General features: G+C 40.5%; 2 protein-coding genes across 3 annotated transcripts; both read left to right on the forward strand.

Annotated features, from left to right (window-relative positions):
• The first annotated feature begins 49 nt into the window (after positions 1–49).
• On the forward strand, positions 50–9,541 carry tomm70 (translocase of outer mitochondrial membrane 70). The gene is made up of 12 exons (XM_084952574.1): positions 50–382; positions 1,905–2,078; positions 2,539–2,665; positions 2,761–2,870; positions 2,966–3,114; positions 3,388–3,595; positions 3,860–3,994; positions 4,085–4,192; positions 5,287–5,403; positions 5,762–5,859; positions 5,955–6,077; positions 7,865–9,541. Exons 1-12 carry the CDS (start codon positions 149–151, stop codon positions 8,016–8,018), a joined length of 1,737 nt encoding a protein of 578 aa, XP_084808700.1. The 5' UTR covers positions 50–148; the 3' UTR covers positions 8,019–9,541.
• Positions 9,542–11,232: 1,691 nt separating this feature from the next.
• tbc1d23 (TBC1 domain family, member 23) lies at positions 11,233–25,719 on the forward strand. Of its 2 annotated transcripts, XM_084952564.1 has the most exons (19): positions 11,233–11,343; positions 12,953–13,064; positions 15,319–15,424; positions 16,604–16,808; positions 16,892–17,015; positions 17,288–17,412; positions 17,490–17,536; positions 17,625–17,728; positions 17,830–17,952; positions 18,063–18,155; positions 18,239–18,409; positions 18,697–18,739; positions 19,137–19,243; positions 19,378–19,520; positions 19,881–19,925; positions 20,635–20,723; positions 20,847–20,982; positions 22,499–22,693; positions 22,804–25,719. In XM_084952564.1, exons 1-19 carry the CDS (start codon positions 11,306–11,308, stop codon positions 22,886–22,888), a joined length of 2,091 nt encoding a protein of 696 aa, XP_084808690.1. In that variant the 5' UTR covers positions 11,233–11,305; the 3' UTR covers positions 22,889–25,719. The 2 variants fall into 2 exon arrangements, with proteins under 2 accessions (XP_084808690.1, XP_084808691.1); XM_084952565.1 differs by lacking the exon at positions 19,881–19,925.
• Positions 25,720–26,793: the final 1,074 nt, after the last annotated feature.

Consider the following 26,793-nt stretch of genomic DNA (forward strand, 5'->3'; position numbering starts at 1 on the left):
CAGCCCCCTGGGTTCCCCTTCTCTTAGTATCCCATGATTCTTTGGTGTCTGTGACCTCGCGGAGCACGGGAAGAAGAAGCCGAGCTCGGTCACGCTGTATGCAGGAGGTGGTGCTGCTGGCTGGTTAACTATTGCTCACTTGTACATCATGGCTGCTTCGAAGCCAGTCGAGCCGCAGTCTGGGACTGGACTACCCCGGTGGCAGCTGGCCCTGTTAGTGGGGGCTCCCATAGTACTCGGAGTCGGGGCGGTCTACCTATGGAACCGCAGCAGGACGAAGGAAAAGAAGGGGACCGGGGAGCGGAAAACACCTGAAGGCAGCGCCAGCCCCGTGCAGGGCCAGGACGGCGAATCTCGATCCGGCCGAGAGCAGGAGAACATGGTGACGCTTTTGCCGCCCTCATTTCACTCTTACCACATTAGCATGAAGGGTGTCCGTGCAGTGGGTACACTCTTCTGACTAACCGTGTCATTGCCATAAAAATACAGTCAAGGACATCGGACGTTACCGCCTCTAAGCAGCAGCTCTACCTCCGCAGTGCAAGGCCGGCAGCAGCCGGTCCACTGGAGCCAGATTAGCTTATGCTAATCGCTCGAGAGCTAGCACTCAAGCTAACAGTAGCTAGGTCAGCATGCCTGGCTGCAAATGTTTGCGTCAAAAGACTTGAAAAACGTCCATATCTGACGCGAAAATTCCCGATGCTGAGCGGTAAAATAGACATCAACCGCATGATAATAATAATTACCCGAAATGAGGTTTGAGTTTTGTAACTGTAATGTTTAGCTGGCTAAGGCTGCTTTCCCAGAAAGTGACGTTGGGCGGGGATGGTTCGAGTCTGTTTTAGGTAGAGACCGTGTAGCAGCCAAAGGTGACTGTCACCTCATTTACTCTCCACTGTCATGCATAATGTCCTCAGTGATGGGCTGTATTTGTTAAACAGTGTAATGAACTTTAATGTGATGCAGCAGGCAAAACAGGTAAAGCCAGTGCGTTTTAAATAGATGTTAAACATTTTCGGTTTACTTTCTGTTACATGTACATCTTACTAAAGTTTTTACATTATCTTAAAACGGTGTGACACACATGGGTAGGACAATTCTAACTGAAATGGATGAAAGACCAACGTTTTATTAGGTAGATACAGAAGTTTCTGTTCTTAGTTCAGGAAAATCACCAGGACCTTAATAAAACACATGTTAAACTCTTTTTTTGTAAAGTAGGATTTATTTACTTGAGCAAGAAATTCATTTTTGATTATGAAATAGACATAAATAACCAAAAAATGCACATATTTCTGTTAAGTATGCCTGTAAGCCATTCCTGGTTATGTGTATAATCAACCCTGATGTCCTTTTTGTGGTCATACTAAATATTAACTTTTGTACAAACTCTGTTTTTGCCTTACATACTTTGCTGCCACATATTTCCCAGTATAATATTAAGAAATTATGAGTGGCTCAAGACATGGCACAGGACCACCTGTGCCTTTCCAAAGGCCTCTAAAATGATCACACCAATTGCTCTCTACACAGTGTAAAAGTGTAGATAAGAGTTCTGTATTTATTCTAGCTAAAGGAAGCATCCAGGGTGAAATTACCAAGACTCTGCATGCTACTGAGGTTTTGGGTGAAATTAATTGCATGTACTTAAAGTTTTTGGTTGTATGCTGGTGTTATGTAGAGTGGGGAAAAAGCATTTGTGCATGCAGTGCATAATCAGGCATTCAGTGTGCCCTTGGTGTCAATAATTACTGCAGCAGCTCACCAATTTGTTCGGCAAACCTCAGACTGTCGGTCAGTTGTTGCGTAGTTGTCATAAATTTTTTTGTTTCCTTGGTCACGTTTCCAGTTTATTGGACAAATCAATGATTATTGTCTTTCTCTCTCTTTGTTTTTTCATTTAGAGTCCTTTGGATCGGGCCCAGGCATCTAAGAACAAAGGCAACAAGTACTTCAAAGCTGGAAAGTATGAAAACGCCATACAGTGCTACACAGAGGCCATTGCTCTGTGCCCCACAGAGCAGAAGTCGGATTTGTCAACGTTTTACCAGAACAGAGCTGCAGCCTACGAACAGCAGGTTGGCACAACATCCTGTAAACTATGCAGAAGTTGTTGTAGAGTTTAAAAATAATTAAAGGCACATTTCCAGAAGCATAATGTGTACACTGAGCTCCAGCTACCTCAGTTTAAGTGTTATTACTGTTCTCAGTTAGATATTGTCCCCAGAGATGTTCACTAGGTTAAGCTGGTTGGGTTGGACTTAAAATGGCTTTAGTGTATGTTAAAAACAGTCCTGCTGTTCTCACACCCTGATGGCATGCTGAATGAAACAAACTGTGGTTTCTGTCGGCTCCTGCAGAAGCAAATGGTTCGTGTTCTTTGGACCAGATTGTGTTTGAGTCTTAACTTTCCTCTTTTATGTTTGAGGATTTACCACACAAAGTATCTCATTTTGTCTCAGTGAGAGGTTAAAGTGACCTCATTGAGACACAGCAGGGATGTTTCAAATTAAAACTAAACTGAACCTTTGATTTCAGATGAAGTGGACAGAGGTGGTACAGGATTGCAGTAAGGCTGTTGAGCTGAATCCACGCTATGTGAAGGCTCTGTTCAGGAGGGCTAAAGCTCTGGAGAGACTAGAAAACAGGAAGGAGTGTCTAGAGGGTGAGATGTTTTTATAAAAACGTTTGTTCCAAGTTTAACTTTTGAGGTGCAACTCTCATTGACAGTCTGCTGCGTTTTTCTCCTGTGATCTCCAGATGTCACAGCGGTGTGTATTCTCGAGGCCTTCCAGAACCAACAGAGCATGCTGCTAGCAGACAAGGTGCTAAAGCAGCTTGGGAAAGAGAAGGCCAAAGAGAAGTACAAGGTGTTTGTTCACTTTCAGACACTTTCAGTTTTCTTTGCCTTTATCTTCACATTGAACTTTTTTTTTCTTTTTCTCCCAAAAACATTTTAATGCAGAACCGTGAGCCAATGATGCCTTCGCCTCAGTTCATCAAGTCGTACTTTAGCTCCTTCACTGATGACATAATCTCCCAGCCTCTGCAGAAGGGGGAGAAGAAAGACGAAGACAAGGATAAGGAGGGCGAGGCAGCAGAGGTCTCAGAGAGGTTGGCATGTCTTCTTAATCCAAACATTTTTCATAACCTACGGTTTCTGTTGTTACAGAACAATGTAAAGAATCTGTAGCCCTGTGTTTATTTATGGCACCATTTTTGAGAAGAATAATTCAAATCTAACCTGCATGTTGTCGCACGTATTTAGACTAACGAAAGCAGTCAGTTAATTAGACTAAAGTTGTCATGGTATGCTAATTTAAAAACTGGTGGTGTGTGCTCATTAGGAGACATTTCTGTAGGTAATAGTTTTCTCTATATGCTTAGCTCTGGGTACCTGAAGGCAAAACAGTACATGGAGGAGGAAAATTATGACAAAATCATCAGCGAATGCACCAAGGAGATCGAGTCAGGAGGAAGATACACCGCTGAGGCGCTGCTGCTGCGCGCCACCTTCTACCTTCTGATTGGAAACTCTACTGCTGCTCAGCCCGACTTGGATCGGGTCATCAACATGCAGGACGCCAACGTGAAGGTACAGACGATTTATTATTTGGGGTATTTTGGTTGTTTATGTGGACAGACTAAAAAGTCAAATAACGGTCTCGGGTAATTTTATTGTACTTCTTGCAGAATTTTGCCTGACAAGCTAGGTTTTAGCCAGACGATGAATAGGCTTACCAAGTTGTGACTTTGGGAGCATGCCTGTTTTTTAGGATCACATAATTTGTAAGCTCCAAAAACCATTTCTTTACAGGAGTCTTAAAAAGCATTCTGTACTCTTATCTGAACTTTACAGCTGAGGGCCAATGCGCTGATCAAGCGTGGAAGCATGTACATGCAGCAGCAGCAGCCAATGCTCTCTACACAGGATTTCAACATGGCCGCAGAGATCGACACGCGGAACCCTGATGTGTATCATCACAGGGGCCAGGTACGAGTGAGGGTAAACTAGTAACCTGCTTTTTGATTTGGTGTATGATAACACCTGCTAACATCCAGTTATGCATGTATTCTCTCTCAGCTGAAGATCCTGCTGGACCAGGTGGATGAGGCAGTGGTAGACTTTGATCAGTGCATCCTGCTCAGGCCTGACTCTGCTCTGGCGCAGGCACAGAAGTGCTTTGCCCTTGTAAGTAACCAGCTAAAGGCAAAGTTAAAAGCAGTGCGGCTCTTCATATGTAACAATGCACAGGTTCAACCACTATCTGAAACTATCTAAAAATATTCAAAAATCACAGAAGGTAAGATTGTTGGAAAGATCAGTCCACATCAGCACTGATTCAGAACCTGCACACATGTGTAGGCAGAACTCCACAGGTCACCCTGCAGTCCCAAAGTGATGGTGACAAAATAAAAGGGAAAACAAGACAGTGCAGGGTTCCTTAAGCCTTTAGACGGTGTGTCTGAGTAATCTACATATTTTATCTTTAACAGTAGTATGTATATAATATTATAAAGCAGCGGTCCCCAACCACCGGTCCGTGGCCTGGTCGTTTGGTACCGGACCGTGAGAGTTGAGGCTCGGGTGTGAAAGTTGTGGTTTTCAGGGCTTTTATCGTTAACCCGGTTTCCCTGGGTCTAATCTCGTGTTGTAGTTGTGCGTCTTATTTTGAAAGAAATATTTACATATTACCATAGCGACCAGAGTGCATTAAGGGGCAGAGAGGAGGATGTTACTCAGTGTTGTTGACGCGTTTTAGGAGGATGCTGCTAATAAAGTTACAGAATTACAGTGAAGTCACGTTTATTATTATTGTAGTATTATTATCGTATCATCTTATTTTGTTGTATTTATCCGCGACAGCTTAAAGGCCGGTCCGTGAAAATATTGTCTGGCATTAAACCGTCCGTGGCACAAAAGGTTGGGGAGCGCTGATATAAAGTCACAATAGAAGAGAGAATTTTAGGGTAACTTTTCCAAAATAGCAGGAATGGCTAACGGTATGAGGAGACCTGGAAGATATGCCAGAAGTCTTTGAAAGTTTGGATACAAGTCCTGTTTGAGATAAAGCCTGAAAAACCTGCTCTCTGGTCCTCAAGCATATCCCACTTTTCACTGATCACTTTCAGTTTCCTCTTAATGGTCTGAGCGTCCCAGTTCCTGCTGTCTGTAACTGCCTGATTTTGCCTTAAATGTTTAATTATTTCTATTCATTATATGATCATATGGTGATTTTTGTTTGTGCCATTTATCATTTTTCATTTGACTCTTCTGTCCTTCAGTACAGACAAGCATATACTGGAAGTAATATTTCACAAATACAGACAGCCATGGATGGCTTTGAAGATGTTATCCGGAGGTTTCCAAAATGTGCAGAGGGCTACGCTCTCTACGCTCAGGTATGCTCGGCTGGAGATGGATATAAACAAAATGTGACAGACTGTAGTGTTACACATGAAATAGAAATACCGTGTGTTTCTGTTCTGTTTTAATACTTATTTGCAGTCTTCTCTTTTTCTGTGATACCTTATTGTAACAAAACTGCTTATCTTGATTTGGCTAACTCCTCATGATATGTATTCAAAATAGCCATAAATCCTTACCATTTCCCAGATTTGCTTGGAAATGTGGTTAATATGTGCACTGATTTATTTTTAGTAATTTTTGTGAAAGCATTGTAATCCTGTTGGGATGGGGAAAGTGTCGCTTTCATGTCTGGCGAGCGCGTTTTTACCTGTCCTCCTGTGTACTTCTCAGGCTTTGACTGATCAGCAGCAATTTGGAAAAGCCGATGAAATGTACGACAAGTGTATTGAACTGGAACCAGACAATGCTACAACATATGTCCACAAGGGGTAAGGGTTTCTCCCCTGTTATGTGGCTATATTGATCCATATAATATCTCTGATTTGTTTGTGTAAATGTGACATGTTGTTTGCTCTGTCTGCAGTTTGTTGCAGCTTCAGTGGAAACAGGATCTCGACTTGGGTCTCGACCTCATCAGTAAGGCAATTGAGATCGACAACAAATGTGATTTTGCCTATGAAACCATGGGAACCATTGAAGTTCAAAGGTGAGTCACACAGTATGTGAGTGTTTGTTCCCAGGGATGATTTCTCTGCTGCTTTGTAATGTTTTCACTTGTACAAAGATAAAAATGGTAGCATGCTGGTATTTCTGTCAGGATGTTTTAAGGAGTCCCATAGTGTGCATTTTTCTTCTTTATAAAACACTAAATGAGAGAAAGCAGTCAGCTGCTGCGCTTTATGCTTTTGTGTTGCCCCTAAAGGAAGATATTTGTACCATTTTGAAGAGGCTGGTTGAAGTGTTACAAACATCATGTTTGCGGTTTAAGGATCTGATTCTTACTTCAGGTGTGACAGGTTCCTGGGTCTGGATGAGCCTTTGTTAATGTTAGGAAAAGGAGGAAAAGGCCCCCCCACACCCTCTAGCAGATCATTACATGAAGGAACCTTTTAAAAACAAGCGCGTTCATGCTCACAGGTGTACACACGGGTGCTCACACACACAAACTACACCCTTTTTGGCTCCTACCTCAAAGCACACTGTGCGCTGTCGATCTTACGTGCTGCACAATAATGTTTAATATTTAGTATTTACTGTTATATTCCCATAGATCATCGTGATGTTGTTTATTGTATTGCTCTCGTTTTCATCTGCTTGTTTTCTTTTTTCTTTCTCAACAGGTGATCCAGGTGATTGATAGATGTATTTTTTTTGTCTGCTTATTTAGTTGGTTTTTGGGGTTTTTTTGCCCTTTATCCCCGTCCCTCTTCTCCGCTGTTTTTTTTCCCCCTCTTCCTTTCTCCCTTTTCTTTTCCTCATTCAAGTCTGTCCCGTATCTAGCAAGTGAAAATAAAAAAAATAAATAAAATAAACAATAAAAGGTGAATCAAATAGACCATTACGGCAAGGCTGGGATGGTAAATCCGTTGGGCATCTTTCTTCGCCTTTAGACAATAATTCTGATGGCAAAAGAACCAAATGGGACAGGCAAAAAAAAGAAAAAAAAAAAAAGGAGGAATAGGAAATATTGTAATCTTGTAACCAGTCTGTCTCAATCTAGACTTGCCGGTGGTGAGAGGCTGTGGGTGGGCATCTTAGTATTCCCTCAACTTGCTGCCTGTAAATTGGGGCTTTTCCCGATTGACAAGAGGTTTTTTTTTTTGTTTTTTTTTTCCCTGCACCTTTGGGTCAGGGAACGGGTGCTGACTGTCATCTGCACTCACCTAAACAACAGTTCAGCGTATCGGGAGCGCCTCCAATGCTGAAGCTGCTGTACTGAGCTGTGGTCACAAGGTGTTTGGCGCCTGTCGTGGGCTGTCTGGCCCGTTGCTGGGAGCCATTCAATCTTTATACAGCCGTTGCAAGAGCTTGGTATGCTTAGCCGACAATAAGTCGAACTCATTCTTGGTGGGTGTTACTCTACCACGACTGCCCTTTGTCACTGATTCTGTTCATGATCTTATGGACAGAATTTCTAGGTGTAGCCAAGTGAAGGAAGGCTTCTGCTTGGGCGGTCTCAGAATCTCATCTCTGCTTTTCTTAGATGATGTGGTTCTGTTGGCTTTAGCAGGTGGTGGCCTCCACCTCGCACTGCAGCAGTTCACAGCCAAGTGTGAAGCTGCAGCTCCACACTCGGTTTAGTTATCTTACTCTCAAAAGAGTCCCATTATGGGACTCTTTTGGGAGTAAGATGATGCCTCCAAGAACTTAAAACTCTGATGACTGCTATGGAAACGCATAGTCCCTGGGAAAAAAAATCCTGTGGTGGTAAAAATGATCAAATCTACACATTTTTCAAGTGCTTGGTATAACTGGAGTGTTTTCTTTTCACAGGGGCAATCTTGACAAGGCGATCGAGATGTTCAACAAAGCAATTAACCTAGCGAAGTCAGAGATGGAGATGGCCCACTTATACTCGTTATGTGACGCCGCCTACGCCCAGACAGAAGTGGCGAGGAAGTACGGGCTGAAACCTCCGACTCTGTAACCGTTTTGCCAATGGATCGCCAATCACAGTCTTCATTGCTGAATCTGTGTTAAAAGTGCAACTGTCTGACTTCACTTTGATTTGTTAAAAAAAAAAATACTGGATGATATGGGGGGAATTTGGAAAAAGGAAGAACCCTGAATATATATACTGTGTTTACGTCACATTGAAGGGGATTATTTTCATGGAAACCAGATTTGTACTCAAAGTCAAACTGAGGCTATGATCCTGGTCTCTGGTAGACTCAGTGGTTTATCAGGATGTGGGGTGGCTGGGGTGGGGGGTGGATTTTAACCAACACCGCCCTTTATGCTGACACTTAATTCCACAATGGCGTCATTGTCAAACCTTTGATTTTTATGGCTCAGAATGAAAATGAAGGTTGTCATTTATGGAGGGAAAGTGTAGATGAGTGAGACGTATACGTGTCAGAAGATGTAGAGAGAATTGAAATGTTCAGTCTGTTGAACCCGCAAGGGTTTGGAGACACTTTTAAATCTACAGACAATACTGTGAGAGCTTTATAGTTCCGATGGACTGTTCACTTGTTACTTTATGCTGATCTAAAGTGTTTTTGTCCACCTACTCCCATATTGTAACATACAGTATCAGTTCTGAATGCAAGATTAAAATTATAGTCAAATGTACAATGTCTGTATTGAAATGCTGGAGTTGTCCCAGGATACAAGCCTACAGAGTTTAGGCAAAGTTTTTTTTTCTTTCGTTTTAAATGGTGGGATTGCCTGTTTCCTTTTTTATATACTTCGTGCAGCATGTTCACTTTATAAATTAATGTAAATGCAATGCTCGTGCTGTCTTGAACACTAGGAAAACCCTTTTTGAGGCTTTTGTTTTTTTTGCAAAACACTGATTAGACAAACTTAGCCAACTTTGTTTTTAGTGTTTCTTCTTTTTTTAAAAGAAGTTGCCTCCTGTGTCAGAAGGGTATTTAGTGGTTTTTCCCAGCTCATGTTAATTGGGAAACCTGATTCTTTTTATAGTTTCTGTGAGTTGTTTTTTTTTCTTCATGCTACATTTCCTTTTACTTTTGACCGAATACTTAACGCAGTGGTTTAATTCTAATTTGCTTTTTTCATCTCTCCTTTTCAAACAACCCGAGCCTTATTGTCTCCAGTCTATGCAGCTCTGAGAATCTCTTGGTACGGTGTGTGGTTTGGTTCTCAAGTAGCATCTGTGCACCACTGATGATTGTACGGCTGGAGCATTTAAAAAAAAAAAAAAAAATGCAACGAAAAGCTCCCGTTCTCTGTGACGTTCATTAGTCTCACCCCCAGTAAACTATCACTGCATGTGTGCTGATGCCAAGGAACCAAATCATGCATTTTGAGCTGCAGCTGGTGAGACTGACTCCAACTAAAACCATATTTACTTAACCTTCAGAACATGGATGTGAACTAGATTTTGGCTGTTTGATATCAGATACACTGACATTCTGCATCTACCATACGTGTGGTGACCAAAGTGAAAGAGAATGAGTCCTAATAAAGTTATAATTCTTGGAATGAGTTTTACATCTGATCATTTCTGTTCACCCGGATTGTGCAGCACATTGTTTTTAAATCCCTGTAGTTAGAAACTAAATTTTGCTCTGATTATCTGAAACTTTGATAGAATTTTACAGTTTTTCTGATTTTCTTGCTAAGTAGCACACGTAAGTATTAAAGATATGTCTATTGAACAGACTATAGAGTCATTTCATAGTATTTCCTAAAAGGCCTCACACCTGACCTTCCCAGATTTGTTTAATAGGAATTGTGCAAACTTTCCTGTGAGGAATTTTATGAAGACAGGGCTGTTTTAAAATTGCTAATCTATTAAAACACTTAAGCGTGACCTTTCAGATGCTTTAGGGTAAAGCTCTGGCACCATAAATATGAATATGGACTCTTGGGACTGCTGCTCCATGAAGAAGTTGGAACCCCTAAAATATTTGGATGTCTGACCACTGACAGCAGCTCCTGGATATCAGGACATCCTACTGATATTACATTGGATTGATAAAAAACATCACTGTGATATTTCCCCAGACAAGATATACAATTTAACATTTCATTAAGAGCAACTTTCTGTTATTATTCAAATCAAAATGTGTGATGGTGTTTGCTCTCATTTTTTCCAGTATAAATATTTGAAATATGTATTTAAGTATACCAATAATTATGTGCAGAAATATTTTAGGAACAGCTGTTTGGGAGGTAAGGATATAACAGTGAAGTAGTTTAATACTGACTTATGTTACAAACTCTGTATTAAATTTTCTATATTTCTGTATCGTGTAAGGCTGTGACAGCAACAGTTTGCCAAGGATCTGGCTCCAGGTGTTGCAGATGCTGGCAAGAAAAAAAAATATATCTGTGAATGCCTCCCTACTAAAATGAAAAGATGGACAGCAGAATAAATAATATTTAACTATTAGTTCATTAGAAAAAAGAAATATTTATGTAGTCTGGTCTATATGTATTTGGGCATGACACAATTTTTGTAATTTTGTCTTGAAAATAGGTTTTATTTGCTTTGTTATTTGTTATAGAATAACAAGAGAGCAGGCCTCACTTTGCCATGAAACAGAATCTAAGTCGACTGTACAATTACTGCTAATCCTCTGGCAATGGCTTTAATTTACAAACATTTCAAACAAGTCTTGATTGTTCAATTTAAAATCAGCTGTGATGGTGCACACAAGCAAAACTATTAAAAAAACATGTTTACATTTATAACAATACTTACAACTATAATGTATATGCAAAGACTACCACACAAAATCTAAAAAACAAACTTAAGTTTCCATTTATGATTATCTGAAGTTAGGAAAATCTACATTCAAATAAAAATAACTGTCATTCACACGATCAGAGCCAAATGTATAACCTATTTGCATCGATTGCATATGTTTATGTTTTAAGTGAGATATAAAGAATTTCTGACTCCTGACTTTAGTGATGTGTCCCACACTTTCTCACACAAACACAAACTTTGACCCACGTTTAGGATCTTGTCACTGTGTGTAAATTGTTTCTTCATCACAGGAAGGTTGTTGGGATTAAACTCTGAGGTCAGCACATGTTGATGATGTTTTCTGTTTTTCTCTGTTTGTTGATCAATTATTAACTTTTAGCGCCCAAAATCAAAGCAAACAAGTAGTTTTCTCATCAGTTTCTTATCGCACTTTGATTTCACTTGTCAATCTCGATCCCTCGTTGTTCGGTGACGTCACCGCGCATAACGGGCGTGTTGACGACATCTGACGTGTCTCCGTCAACACAACAATGGCGGATGCCGTGGAGGAAGCTCTTCGGGGCAGCTGGTGAGACAATTTGTTGTTCAGTCAATATTTTCGGAGCCTTTGTCTCGATTGTCAGACAGTCGCGTCGGATTTTTGTCACAGATTTCCGTGTAAAGTAACTAAAGATGAGTTTTTGTGTTTAAAATAGTGTTGGAGTTTGGTGACGTTACTGCTTACCAGCTAGCCAGCTACATGACAATTAGCTAACCCGGTTCTGATAAATTAACGGTCGATAAATCTCAGACGGATAAAATAACAGCTTTTAAGTCTGTTCGGTGACGAAGTCTACATTTTTATCGGTTTCTCTGCCTCAGTGGGAAGTTTAGTAGCAATGTTAGCCGGACAGCTAAGATTTAGGCGGACAGCCGCTTCCCTTTAATCTACCCCAGCCTCACTCTGTTGTTCCAGTTTTATTTTACTCTGAAATATAGAAAGAGTTTATAGAAAAGTGCTGGTTATATCTAAAAACTTTTAAAGCAGCTGCCATTAAGATGGTTGGCATCGTGAAAGAGGTCTTCATGTGTCAGATTAAAGGAAAAACCTGAACGATAGCCCTGCAGAGAGGGCTCTGGTAGCTCTGTTGGTGTGAATGGTGCGTGTCCATTCAGATCTATCGTGAAATGTTTCTACTTTGTTAAGAAAGATCTCTTCTGTGACACTGCCATTTGTCATAGTGCACGGGTCACTGAGGAGTTCCATGAGTATAAAAGTGACCTGGATTTTATACACATGTATAAATGTGTCCATACAATCATCGGAGATTTTGAACAAATGCGTTAGACATTGCTCTTCTCCGGCTTCATCAAAACGTCAGATGAGGAAATATCTAAAAATGGTGTTCATCTCTTTGGAGATTTGGAGAACCAACACACAGATTCACAGGGAAGCTGTGAATGCCCCCTTTTATGATGTTGCTGTATTGTTTTCCTCTTGAGTTTGTCACCTGTCTGTATGCGGAGTTAAATTAACATGGATTTAAAAAAAAGATTAAGATGTAAATTAAGAGCAATAAACAACACAGGGCATAGTAAAAGCTGACATAATTTACATAATTACACAGATGTGAATAATGATTGAGTTAAATATGAAGTTAATAATAATGCATGTTGTTAACCCTGTTGCCTCACAGCGAGAAAGTCATGGATTTGAATCCACCATCTGACCCCGTCTTTCTTTGAGTTTGCATGTTCTCTGTGTGATTACTACTCTCGCTTCACCAGTTAACTGCTGTTTCTAAATTGCCCATAGGTGTAAACATGTGTGTGAATGGTTGTCTGTATGTCTTTGTTAGCCTTGCGACAAACTAGCAACCTGTCTATTGTGTACCCCACTTCTTGCTCTGTAACATGCACTGCAGCCCCCTCGGGAAGATGGATGTATGAACTTAATAAAACGTAGTGCTGGACAGTACAGCACAATTTTGAAGATTGGCAGTTTTGTCGTTTATAGTGGTATTATTAGTAATAATATTGTTTCTGCATCAGTGAGCCTTTGCATGGGTTTACTCTGAACCTTGGTGTAATAATTTACCTTAAAATGAACTCTTCAAATCTTATGTTTTGTTTTCAGCCTATGAACTTTTATCTTTATATTTTGTGGGATTGTAACTGTGCCGTTCGTTACTCTTCAGGGACCAGGATCTCATTGACGCTCTTGACTCTGGTGGCTCAGACATGGAGATGGAGAGGGGCACCATCCAGGTCCAGGAGCAGTCAGCTGAACACAGGGCCAAGATGTGGAAGGTGAGAACGTTGCAGCTGTTAGATTGTGGTTTCAAACAGTTATTAGACATGTACAACATACTTTGTACGTCTGTGGACAGAAGGCAAGAATTCTTACGTTAAGGTGTGAGTTGACTGGATCATCTCTTATTGGCACACCCAAAGAAAAGACTTCAGTTATGCCTTACATCACATAACAAGAGTCAGTATTGTATGTCAAGCATGTGGATGACAATAATGATGCTACTTATAGGTTACTGGTGACTGACTCGTCTTGGCTTCGCATGCAAAATACCAGCCTGTGAAAAGACACGTTATCGGCTGCACCCAGTTGTAAAGCAGCTTTGAATGGGATGTTTATTGTGTCTGATAATAGGCTGTTTGATAATATCATTAGGAGACCTTTTAGTCACTGTGTAAAGTTCAGAGAGCCTTTAATTTTACACCTCATAAAATTGAATAATTTGGTTTATTATAAAAAAGTTCAAATAATGCTTAAAGTCAAATCAAACACAGTGTTTATCAGTGCAGGAGAGCAGATACAAGATTCTTTTTTCACTTTAGGAAAACCTTAAAAATGAGAATAAAGTAGGTGTAGTTTTTGTTGTTTGTGTCAAACTCTGAAAACATTCTGACCTAAAAGTAAAAATTTGCACTTTGCTTTCATTTTCAGATTCTTCAATTGCTCCATTAATCATCGTATAAGTCATAGACTATAAACTGAAATTCACTTGGGCCACACTTGAAATGACAAAAAATATCATGGGCCAGACATTTACATTTTATTGATATGTTATATAATTGTTTATTTATTTATTTTTAAAGCTAAGCACTCCATTTACCAAAACAAAGTAATGGATTCTTATTGATATGTTATATAATTGTTTATTTATTTATTTTTAAAGCTAAGCACTCCATTTACCAAAACAAAGTAATGGATTCTGATTTTAAACAACCTGTTTCACAAGCCTGAATATAACAACTCTGTGGAGTGGGCATCTGTTTTGTGATAGCACGTCTAAGCCATAATTCCTAGACCACCTCCTCACCAGTCACTTTCTTTAGCTCCTCCGGGAGTCCTGGGTCTGCCTGAGGGTCATGTCCTAGTTGGACATGCCTAAAACATATGACATGTCCAGGAGGTATCCTGGTCAGATACCCAGATTACCTCAAAAAGCTCCCCTAGAGCAGGCGGCCTTCAAAAAGAAGAAAGCTCATTTCTACCATTTGTATCTGCAGTCTCATTCTGATCATAAGTGAGAGTGGGAACGCAGATTGACCAGTTAATCAACTACATTCCCTTCATGGTCAGGTTTCTCCTTAACACAACACACTGGTACAACCTTCTCATCAAAGCAGATGCTGCAATCTGGAGCGTTCACTATGGTCTTCTCATTCCTGCAGCTTCAACTTGGTAACTCAGTGGTTGTGTGTTTGAAAAAAAGAAAAGAATGAAAAGTCTGTAATCGTGTGGTTTACATGTTACAGCCTGGAGGTACGAAAATGACTGCTCATAAAAAATCTAAAGATATCAAATGAACTTTCAAAGTTGTCGGTGAGTAAATATGGCCTCCCTAAGGGAGACATGAAGAAACGTATCTTTACCACTTTGTTACTTTTCAAAACAAAAACAATTATTTGCTTTAGCTGCGTGCCAAGTTCATTGAGATCTGGAGCCTGTTTTACCTGTTCATCGCTCTGCAGCTGTACTGGGGTAAACTAGAGCAGCGGTCCCCAACCTTTTTTGCGCCACGGACCGGTTTATGCCCGACAATATTTTCACGGACCGGCCTTTAAGGTGTCGCGGATAAATACAACAAAATAAAACTAGTACCGGTACCGAAAAAAAGAAGATTTATTCATAACACACGTGAAAAGACCCAGGAAAACCGAGTTAACGATAAAAACGATAACAAAATAACGCTGAAAACCGATAAAAACCCTGAAAACCACACATTTCACACCTGAGCCTCAACTCTCGCAGCCCGGTACCAAACGACTCACGGACCGGTACCGGTCCGAGGCCCGGGGGTTGGGGACCGCTGAACTAGAGGGTGCAGAGATTTTTTTTTTTTTATTAATTTCGTTTTTTCTCTCAAAATGTTCCAAAAATAATATCAGCAGCTGCTACAGTATTTTCTTCATGTGTATGAATTTGTTGTCCATCAGTGCAGTGAGATTTTGGCCACTTATAGCAGATCAGTCTTTATTTCCTAAATGTCAGGTCTCCTTTTCTCCCCGTGCTCAGCACTGAATCCTTGTTTTGTTTTTGCAGATTGCTCTCAATGTCTCCGGAAAAGGCGACAGCCTGGCTTCCTGGGACGGTGTCCTCGATTTACCAGAACAGAAGCTCATTCATAACCGGAGTCAGAAGCTGATCGGTGAGTAAATGTCGGTGCCTCTGAATACGTTGACACAGTCCTGACTTTTGGATTTGCAGTGAGTTTCTCAAGCGTTTTCTGGCACATCCAACTTGAGAATAAATATTTACTTCAGTAAAAGTCTGTGCATTATTTGTGTCAGGAATTTTGCTCTATTTTGTTTTTTGGCTCCATATCTCAACATTTAAGATCCACTGGGTTTGGCTGGTGAGGTTAAGGGGCTAAAATTCAAGAAAAAAATTATAGGCTGTTTGAGTTTAAAGTTGGATATTTGTGGGGAAAAACAAGCTCGGCTTAGATAAGATTTTTTTTTTAAATTAGGGATAAAATTCACATATTTGAACTCTTTGGATTATTAACTCATAAAGCATGTTAAGTCTTATCTTTAAGTCAGAAAAGAAACTAAAAGCTCATTTTCATTAAATAGAGTTGTTCTGGACTAATAGCACTGGTCTCTGTGTGCAGCTGGCTCTGAGACGACCGTCTACAAAAAACAAAGTATTTAGTAATAACATCGATCTGCTTTTTGCAGTTTATCTTATTGCAACTCTTGTCTGATATGATATGCTGCTAATGGGCTGAATATGAGAGTTTGTGCCTGTGTGATGTTGGTGATCTACTGCTAAGACTTCTGAAGCCCTGATGATCCTCCAGAAATGTTATGTTTGGTTTAAAAATACTTTCTTTAAAGGTTTAAATCTTCTCCCTAATCTCAGTTTCCTATCATGTTCCTGTGAGTTTCCGACGCTGGTGTGGGAAGATACTAACGCTTCCTTGTTGAGGTAGCATTGTCCGCCCTCCATAATGCAAAAAAGCCTCAGTGGAGCAGCACTCTTGCTGCTGAAGAGATGCAGAGGAGTTTATTTACCACTTCCTACATTAGATAGAAAAAACAGGGAGTATACCATCGGGATGGCCTCGCTTCCATACATCATGAATCATCTAGCCTGCTCTAACTTTGTACTTTTTTCCCTTCTTGTTCAGTAGAATAGCTCCCCTCCAGTCTTTGTCACACCCTCCTCTAATTTGAAATTCAAACCAAAACTATGGGGAGAGATTCAATTGAATAGAAATCTGATAATAATGACATCATTTAATGCATCAATAGGAAACAAAAACTTGACCTATTTGGAAAAGATAACTAAAACTGCCGACCCCCTCTGTGTGTCCCATGTTTAGACCAGCTGGCAGTGTCAGAGGAAGAGAGGAGTGAAATGGTGTCCGACGTTGAGTCAGTCATCACTTTCTACTGCAAGTCGCGTAACATCACTTTCACCCCTGAGCTCAGCTGGCCGCACCTGCTCAAACCGCTGCTGGGGCTTCATCTACCCCGGAGCGACCTCTACAACTGCTTCTATGCTATCATGAACAAATACATCCCTCGGTGAGTCATCTCAGCCTCCTTATCCTTTTCACCCCACTCACACAGACATGCAGGCTTTGACTGTAAAAGCTTTTCCGTTTCAGGGACTGTGTGCCCAAAGGCCGACCCTTCCACCTGTACAGACTACTGCTGCAGTATCACGAGCCAGAGCTGTGCTCGTTCTTGGACACCAAAAAGATCACACCAGACTCCTATGCCATCAACTGGGTATGTTGCCTCATGTTAAATAAGTTTTACAACATTTTTGCCCCATTTCAGAAAAAGATTCAGTCAAAAACAATTAACGGCCTACAGCTTCAATTTTGGTGAAATAAAAGTTGGTACAAGCATTTTTCCCCCTGCAGAAGTGATATTCGTTCACATACATTTACTCCATATTTTTTCATCAGCTATTCTCCACCTGTGCAGCTCTAGAGCTCAAGTAACACTGCTCTTCATGTGGCCATGGCAAACGATGCGTCTGTGTTTCTGTTCCACAGCTGGGTAGTCTGTTTTCAAGCCACTGCCTTCCTGAAGTTACCCAGACATTGTGGGACTCGTACCTCCAGCAGGCGGACCCTTTTCTCATCTTCTTTCTCATGCTTATCATCCTCGTCAATGCCAAGTATGCAGCCAGAAAGATAATCCAGCTCGTGGCTGTTTGTGCCAGCTCTAAAAGTTTGTTTTTGTTTGTATCCTCAGAGAGACCATACTTACACAAGAGGGAGAAAGCAAAGAGGACATTATCAGTGAGTTTGTTCCTCTCTTCTCATTTGTACAGTTTTTGAATGTCTTTTTAATGTAATTAAATGTGGGGAAAAAAAAATTTCATCCCAGAAATGCTGGAAGCGTCTCCTTCTCTCCTGGAGTCCGAGGACATTGAAGACTTGTTTTCACTGGCCCAGTATTACCAGAGCAAAACCCCTCTGTCGCTCAGAAAGGTGAAGCAAATAAAAACTGAGCAGTGCTGAATATAAACAAAGAGACAACGGCAGCATCTAAAAAAACCTCATTGTTTGTTTCCCTTTGTCTGTTTCTGTAGATGAATCAGAATCTGTTTGGTAGCAGTTTGGTGGCTCTCAAAGAGGAGGACACTGACCTCAGTCAGGCATTGTGCCTCCCTGTGTCTGTCCCTGAAATTCTGCAGGCAAACCAGCTGCAGCAGGTCAGTGACACTTTGAGAGGGAAATTATTAACAGTTCTCAAGTTTGCCCTGTGAGTTTAAGGAAGAAAGAGGATGTGAGGAAACTGAACTTTTTCTTCTTTTTTTTTTAGGATGGGGTACGTTTCTTCGTGGTGGATTGCCGGCCTGCAGAGCAGTACAATGCTGGCCATCTGTCCACAGCTTTCCACCTGGACTCAGACCTGGTGAGGGATAGGGGCTTTAGGGATTCTTTGGAAAATATATTTGCAGTAAACGAATATAAAACAAGCTTTATGTCTTCTTACAGATGCTCCAGAACCCATCTGAGTTTGCACTCTCTGTGAAGTCCCTCTTGGAGACACAGAAGCAGTCTTTAGAGTCGGGTTCCATCGCCAGCGGAGAGCACCTGTGCTTCATGGGCAGCGGGAGAGAAGAGGAAGACATGTACATGAACATGGTGTTGGCACATTTCCTGCAGGTGAGCTGTGAAAGTGGGATCCATATAACAATTACAAACGTTTCCTTTAGATTTTTTCAAACTCTCAAAATCTCTGTTTGCTTACAAAATAAAATAAACGAAGCAGAAGCAGGAAAGTCATTATAATTCATGCTTTAAAAAAAAAGTAGTAATCACTGGAAGTTTTAACTGGAAAAATGAGAATTGTGTAACCTTGTTTGGCAAAACAAATTATTTTGTGATCTTTGTTTTGCAATATTATGGATGATATTCTAGCAGATCGGCTAATTTCAAGCTTTCTGTTACAGAAAAACAAAGAGTATGTCAGCATCGCAAAAGGAGGTTTTATGGGTGAGTAGGAAAATGGCAATACTGACAAGCACATTAGTCTGCATACACACAGAGAAGTAATATGAACATGGAGAGGCCTATTTTTGTGTGTATGTGTAAGTTATAGTTTTTGTAATGGTTACATCGGTGAGGTGATGCAGCAGTGGCTGTCAGTGATTTGTCCCAGGATCTTCTTTGGACAAATCCATCATCATTTTTTTAGCATGAAATAAAGTTAAAATATTATATTCATTTCTTATACATATATGTATGTATATATAGGGTAGATGGAGAGAGAGAGAGATATGTTTCTGAGAAACTTGTACACATCCACATTTTTATATATCTGTCTTTTGGTCACAACTGCAGTACAGAAAATTGTGAAAGCTAAAATTCACAGAGACACGTGTACTTCCAGCTCTTCAGCAGCACCTGGTAGACATGAACGTCGAGGGGCTTGACTCCTCGTACGTCCACTGGATCGTCAGCACATCTGGATCTCACAGCAGCCTCAGCTCAGCTGATGTAAGAAGTTAGGGGAGCCAGCCAACCCACTTTATCATAAAGGACATAAACATCACAATATGCTCCACACTGGAGGTGTTAAGAGAGATCTTCTGTCTGATGGCGAGGATTGTTACATTTTTCCATGAATACAGGGAGAGTCTCTGAGCGGCCCTGGAGACAGCAAAGGTGTGAAGTCCCTGGTCAACAAAATGACATTTGCTCTCAAGTCCAAGTCGGTCAATGTTAAGGAGAAGATGATCAGCTTCATTGAGAATACCTCTGCCCCCGTCGACAGGTGAGAAACTAGTTCCTCAAATCATTCACCACTGAAGCTCACACTGCATGTGTAAATCATACAGTTTGCTACAATAACAGAATGCAAATTAATATTATAACACTGAAAAAAAATCAAATTTGTGATTCTTCTCACATATCAAATACTAAAAACCAAAACACCAAAGTACCAGAGAGCGCCTTCTGAGAGCCAACGATCGCTCTTCAAATGAAATTCTACCAGAACAGTTAAAATTTACCGTTTTTTGACATCCTGCTAGTTTGGGTTTAGTGCATATTTACACCTGACTAAAAACACCATATTTGCTTTTCCATATTTCCTGTCATGAAATTAAGTTCCTTGTGCCTTATCCCATAATAGAATATCTTTCAATCTACCCTGGCCAGAGAAGGTGATTCCAGATCGGTAAGAGCTCCCAAACATCGAGATGTTTATCACTGGCATGCCCACTGGCTGTAGACCCGCACCACTCCCAGGATTTTGGAGACTTTTAACGCATGCTTAGTATCAGCATCTCCGCCTACACCTGCCTACACTCATGTAACAACACCACACGTTCCCATACAGTACGGGCAGCAGGCTGTCTATGAGATACTGTTTCTTAGAATTTCTCTTCATGCTTTCACTAACAACATAAAACTGCTGTTTTGTCTGCACTGTCAGAGCTGCTCCAGCCTTTTAGGAAGCATTGAGTCATCTTTACATCCACAAGGTCGTCGTTTTCTAGTCTAACTCACCGAGGCCTTTGGCTTCACCTTTGTTTGCTTGGAGATGCACTGAAAAGTCTGTCTTTCCATTTCATTATAGTTCTTTCAGATGATAGTCAGGGCTATGCAAAACCATAAAATAAACTATAATTTGCTTTAAATAGCCCTGAATATCATACAACCACTAATCTGTAACCCAGATGTCGAGCTAGAAATGTCTTGTTTAACCTCTTCCTTTTTGTATTTAACAGCACAACCTGTGGCAGTAGTGGGCTAATATTTTTTTACTGCAGGCTGGAGGTCTTCATGCCATTGATGTTTGTGTGCAAACTGTTTAATGCACTTAATGTATAATTATCTAGTGTGGCTATAATGCTCTGACCTGCCTTGTTGCCCTCTGTAATCAGGCATGTGAGCAGCAGCGACCGCGTCGGCAAACCTTACCGGGGAGTGAAGCCTGTGTTCAGTATTGCTGATGAAGAAGAGTACGATACAGGTAAAATTACAGCAAACGCAGATTACAATTAGAAGAGGGTATTATTTTGTGAAATATTTAAGCATTGTGAGGGCTTTTATTTTGAAGAACAAAATGATTACTTCCATCTGATCTTCCTGCCAGATGAGATAGACAGTTCCTCCATATCGGATGATGACCGGAAGGAGATTGTCAACATTCAGACCTGGATAAACAAACCTGATGTAAAACATCATATTCCATGTAACGAGGTGAAAGAAACGGGTCACATGTTCCCCAGGTAAGCTGTCAGTTTTGTTTAGGAAACTTTTTAAATGAGTACAGTGACCTTGAAGCATATTGCATGGCAGCCATAATAATGGCAGGTTGAAGTCTGTAAATACTAAGGTAAGGTGCTTCACCGCTTCCTGAACATAGTTCCTGATTTTCAGAGGCTCCAAATTAATTGAACAAGCTAACATAAGTTTAAATACAAGGATTGTTTTTAATAGTTGGATAAAGTCTGGAACCCATGAACGTCAATAAATCCTGTGTTTCCTCTGCTACGCCTTTACTGCGTCTGCCTTCACTTGCTGCTTGTTTATGGGTCTTTCTGCTTTCAGTTTTATCTTCAGTAACTGAAAAGAGATCATGTGACTGACTTGGCCATTTCTTTTCCTTCAGAAACTCTTGGGTTGGCTTTGCAGGAAGCTTTGGATCATTATCCATCTGCGCTATAAAGCACCATCCCACATGTTTTGCAGCATTTGACTAAATTTGACAGCATTAATCGATAGGGCTGTTCGATATAACGATACATATCGGATGACGATATAAAAACATCTATCGTTTCATTTTACGCTATCGTTTGTTTCGTGGTGTCACAAAATAAACTGTTTACGGCAATATTTTTTCATGGTTCTGATGTCACTGTAGTGGCTATATTCATTTCTTAAAGTTCTCTCTTTCTCTTATATTTAATATAACCACACGGACAAGCGCCTGTTTTTATGCGTTGTCGTTAGCAATCAGCGACGGTAAGACCTTCGAGTGTCCGCTTGTTTATGTTCCACATAAACCTTTCACAATAAAGCTCAAGATCCTGTTGAGACTTTTCAAAATAAACTCAATCACGTGAAAGAGCAGATTGTTTACGGATGAGAAGCAAAAAAGAGCCGCCAGGTGCTAAAAAATAAACCTTAGACTCAAACGTTAGAACAGGCTTTTCCCCGCAGCACGCCGTGTAATAAACACAAAGAAAACGGCGCCGTTACAACTTATGTCTAAAAATGTATCGTTTCATGCATCGGTTAAAACACTCGACTCCAGCTACATGACGCGCAGCTGGAAACACTTCACGCAAGTCGAGCTGCCTGAGATTCACAGAATTTACAGAAAATGTTACATTTTTGTGATTTATATCGTTATCGGACGATAGATGTCTTATATCGGGATATGAGATTTTGGTCATATCGCACAGCCCTATTAATCGACTGAATATTAAGAAACTCATTGCGAGTGTCCTGGGCACTCTCAGGATTTTCAAAGTAAAGTGTACGTCTTTGCAAGAAGAGGATAAAATGTGAATGACTAACATTTCTTGATAATTTAATTTTCTCCACTGAAATCGTGATGCTTCCCATTGAGGTGAAAGTATGTTTTTGGCTTCTTGAGCACAGTTTGTGACATCCTTCCCTGGCTGTCAAGGGTGCACGAGTTTGGCTTCGATGTGCAATGAGAAACGAATAAACAAGCAAGCGCTGCAGCCACTTATTAAACATTAACTCCTAACACTGATTCTTCTTTTGTGTTTCCAGTCACTTGTTGATCACAGCCACTCACATGTACTGCCTGAGGGAGATCGCCACAAGGAAGGGCTTTGCTTACATCCAGTCCAGACAAGCGCTGAACTCAGTGGTGAAGATCACATCCAAAAAGAAGCACCCAGAGCTGATCACGTTCAAGTTTGGAACCAACAATTCAGCTGGAGTGGAGATTTCAGCGGTTGAGAGGTGCTTGTCTGCACACAGATGAAAAACTAATCAGACATGAATTTTAAAGTAGTGGCTTTACGATTTATTAACATTTTCCCTTTCAGCTAATGTCTGTTTCTCTGTCTCAGATATTTGATTCCCAATGCGGGCGATGCCACGAAGGTCATCAAGCAGCAGATCATGAAAGTCCTGGATGCCCTGGAGAGCTCATAAATGGTGGTGGTGAGCTCGTTTTGGGAGATTAATACAAACTGTAGGAAGAGGCTCCGCCGGTGAAACCTTCTCCTACTCTCCCTCATGGACAGATCCCAGTGCAGTGTTGACTGTGAAGCCCCATGTGTCTGTCTTTGGGACATGTGGGCACACTGCTGACTGCAGACCTGTGAGCCAGGCTGCGAGTGTTGAAATATTTAGGTGCTCCGCTGTCATCCAACCATTATATTATACTTATTTAAAAAGAAATATTGGTTGTAGTGTATGTTCTTCTCTACTGTTAGTATAAAATGGGATCTCATTACAGAGGAGCTCCACTCTGATGAGTTCCCGCTGGCCTTAACGTAGCGTACTGACTGACCAGTGGCGAACTTCTTTCATCCACACATGACTGACCTTTTCTTTTCCACCTGAGCGTTTTGATGATGACCCATTCGTTTTGATGTGAGCAGTATTGAGTTTCTCGTAACATGTTGCGTAGATTTAACGATCATCTGGTCAGCATGAGTCAGCCAGCTCGGACATAACGATGCACACCCCCACCCCAGAAAAGCAGTACTGGCACATGAAGCAGATTTCCTACTGCAGTAACTGTTTTTGATAACTTTACTTTTCCAGCAGGCAGCCTTAAATATAAACTATTTGACGGTTAGTTTATAAATATGTAATGTGTATATATATATTGTGTAAACTGCTCTGTATACAGACCTTTGCAATGTCATTTTGAAAGCATATCCTGAGAGAATATGCAGTGAAACTTGTAAACTTTGCCAGGTTTGAAGTTCCCCTTCTTTCTGATTTTCTGGTTTTATGAAAATTGATTAACCTCATCTCATAGCAGTCTGATGTAGCTCCCAGAAAGCCTCTCTGGACTACATTATGAGCACCTCAGTATTTTCTCGTCCCAGTCAGATTCACCATGTGAATGACATCCCCCACTCCCCCGATGAGTAAATTATATCCAGAAGGCTGAAACATTAGGGAGAATGAAAAGATCACGCTAACGAGCTGCAGAGGTTTGAAAGGAATGGACCTGATATGCTCATTTGCAGCTCTATTTTTATTTTTGGATTCAACTAGAGTAGCTTTGCATGACTGGCAGTGCAGAATAATCATTATTTATGTTGTCCTCCAGCTTCAGTTCATCTGTTGTCTAAAGTTCCTCCTCTTTTAAGGCAACTTGTATTCTGATTGGCCCCTGAACAGCACTGATGTGATCTCTTTGACATCATACAAGTCAAAATGTGTAACCCCGAGCCCTGAGAGCAGTCGGAAGTCTGAGCTTGGGCTTATGGGGATTACGTGGACATAGCTGATGTGATTATTTGAAAGTGTGGCCATGTTTCATATGTTTAGTATTAGTGTATGACAGGAAATAAGTAAAAGCATATGAAGTCCACTTTAAAGACAGGGTTGTCATGGTGCACAAAAAGCTGATCTCATTTCTGACCCACAAAAACAACTTTTCTGTCCACACAGAATAGAAGAGCAGCACAGGTGGTTCTCAAACTGTGGTGCACAGATCCACAGGTGATTATGACCAGGGGGGAAACATGGGGTTAATCCACCGTGGATGAGTATGATTTTTTTGAAAGTACAAAAGTAGACAAGAGTTTGGTGTGGTTGTGGTGACATTTATTTCACTAAAATTCAGATTAGATTTTTTTTATTATTATTGATCGTTTCATGTTTTTGAGTGGCAGGCGTGCTACAAAAAGTTTGAGAACCGCTGATGTGAAGGGAAGTTATCACGACTACACTGATAACTGGGCCGCTGTTGACTTCTGATGGATGTTTCCCACTTACAGCCCCCAGTGTTCATCTGTGCTGTCACATGATTTTTCGTGCTGACTTAATTTCCAAAGTGATGAAAGGCTTTAAAAAACTAGAAATTATTTTTACAGGGTGAAGATTTCTGTTTCCCTGGGAAAAAGGCAACATAAATAAGAGGAAAAAGAAAAACGTCATCTATCAGCCAAGTTTTTTTGTAACATCGGTATCAAATTTCATAATCGGTGCATCCATATTTATATATAAATATATATCTCTGTCTGCAACTCAGTCTGTCTCATGTATTAGCTAAAACCATGTACTGTGTTAAGCAGTCTGCAGTCCATACTGAGCAGTTTCAGTTTGCTTGCCACTGTTGCCTTCGGCCTCATGCCTGTGACGTGCGATATGGGCACCAGCAGTGGCGTGAAGATCCTCTAAAATCGCGGTTCTGTTCGTAGCGCGGTGGCGTTTAAGGTTCGGCTGAACGGTTTTATTTTGCATGCTTTAACAGCTCCACATGGGTTTCACACTAATGTGCGATTGGTCTGTTTCAGAATTGTCACGCCCCCCTCGATCGCCGTATCTTATTCTTTAGTCATGAAATCTGCTTGGACTCTTTCTTGCTTTCTTCCTGCTTATTTATTTGCTTTGAAGTCTAGTTGTGTGTTCAGCCTCCCAGAGAGACCTCCAGTGTGACAGTTGCAGTTTAAACTTCAGCCCAGAGGGCATTGACCCCTTTCTCAGACTGAAAAGCACATTTAAACTATGAGCAAAGCAAAAAACAAAAGTAGAATTCAAGACAAAATCTGTTCCCGACCCTCACTCCAGTCTGAAGCATTCCTGTGTAATCCATGCGTTGTGTTGTGCTTTTCTGATATTTTCCCATTGACTGGAACATCCTCGACTGGGAGTCTTTACATTCTCTGTAACATCACTGGATCAGGCTGTCAACCACTAGTCCAGAATGCAACATGTCTCAAATGTAATTTGCACCTTACTGTACTGCTGTTATTTTCTAAGCATTTCTGTTTTTAATAAATGGAGATTATTTGACTGCACGTTTGGACACACTCATTGTGAGACAGCATTTGACATGCAGTTATGACCAAAGGTTTTTGGACATTAACTTTAACTTTAATTTTTTCTGTACAGCAAAGTGGATTTTAAACAAGATGTGATTGAAGTGAAACTCTCAGCCTTAATTCAAGGCTTTAACAAAAGTATTGCAAAATAAAATATTAAACTACAGCCTTAAGATGAACAGTATCAAGTAGAAAGTACGTTATTTGCATTGAAAATATTGTCCAATAGAAGTAGAAGGCAATGTAATGTGAAATTACTTAAAGTACAAGTACAATGAAACATTAAAAGTTTGTAAGCATATATATTAAGTTACCTTTCTCCATGAGTCATGCCTGTGCTGACTTTGGTAAGTCAGTAAGACAGCAGGGGTGGGTGGTATGACCCCATGCCACCCCTCTGGACACGCCCCTGTTCTAACAACCTGGAGGAAAATTTGTCATCCTATTTTTTTTTGCTGTTTAAATCTTTGACTAAAAATTATTCAAAACCTGAACAAAATTAATTGTGGTTTTAATCATGGCCCACACTAATTTTTTTCTTCATTTACTTTAGTATTATTCTGCAAAATATATTTTTCTTAGTTTATCATATTAGTCAAATAAGCAAAAAACAACTTGTTTGTTTTATGTCCAGGGAAAAAACATTTAAAAATCTTAATCCTTTATATACTTCAAACAGGGTCACAGTCCTCCTTTTGAATATTTTTGTTTTTCCTTTCCTATATATAGCTTAGCTATTCTCTCTGCAGTGGAAGGTTTGACACTATTTGTGTACCATGAGTAATCCCCCTATTTTTTTAATCGCTGAGGTTCATTAATGCTAGTTCATCTTGTTTTTTATTTTTTTTACTTGGAAATACATGTTATATTTAGGAATGTTATTACTGAGCAGAGCCACTGAGATCCTTACTTCATTTTTATTGTTTATTAACCAGAAAAGTGAATAACAATGATAATCTTGTGCTGAATCGACCCACCCCCTGTGACGTTACACCGCCTTAAATCTTCACATTTAACGACCTCAGTTTTTCATAAGCTTAAATTTATATC

This window comes from Perissodus microlepis, chromosome 15, assembly GCF_051167445.1.
Source record: "Perissodus microlepis isolate ML-2025 ecotype Zambia chromosome 15, ASM5116744v1, whole genome shotgun sequence".
Classification (NCBI taxonomy): Eukaryota; Metazoa; Chordata; class Actinopteri; order Cichliformes; family Cichlidae; genus Perissodus; species Perissodus microlepis.

Coding starts and splice junctions, on each gene's coding strand:
- tomm70 (XM_084952574.1), top strand. CDS start 149: ATGGCTGCTTCGAAGCCAGTCGAGCCGCAGTCTGGGACTGGACTACCC. Junction 2,666..2,760: donor CAGGAAGGAGTGTCTAGAGG/GTGAGATGTTTT, acceptor TGTGATCTCCAG/ATGTCACAGCGGTGTGTATT. Junction 3,596..3,859: donor TGCAGGACGCCAACGTGAAG/GTACAGACGATT, acceptor TGAACTTTACAG/CTGAGGGCCAATGCGCTGAT.
- tbc1d23 (XM_084952564.1), top strand. CDS start 11,306: ATGGCGGATGCCGTGGAGGAAGCTCTTCGGGGCAGCTG. Junction 18,740..19,136: donor CGCAAAAGGAGGTTTTATGG/GTGAGTAGGAAA, acceptor GTGTACTTCCAG/CTCTTCAGCAGCACCTGGTA. Junction 19,244..19,377: donor GCAGCCTCAGCTCAGCTGAT/GTAAGAAGTTAG, acceptor CCATGAATACAG/GGAGAGTCTCTGAGCGGCCC.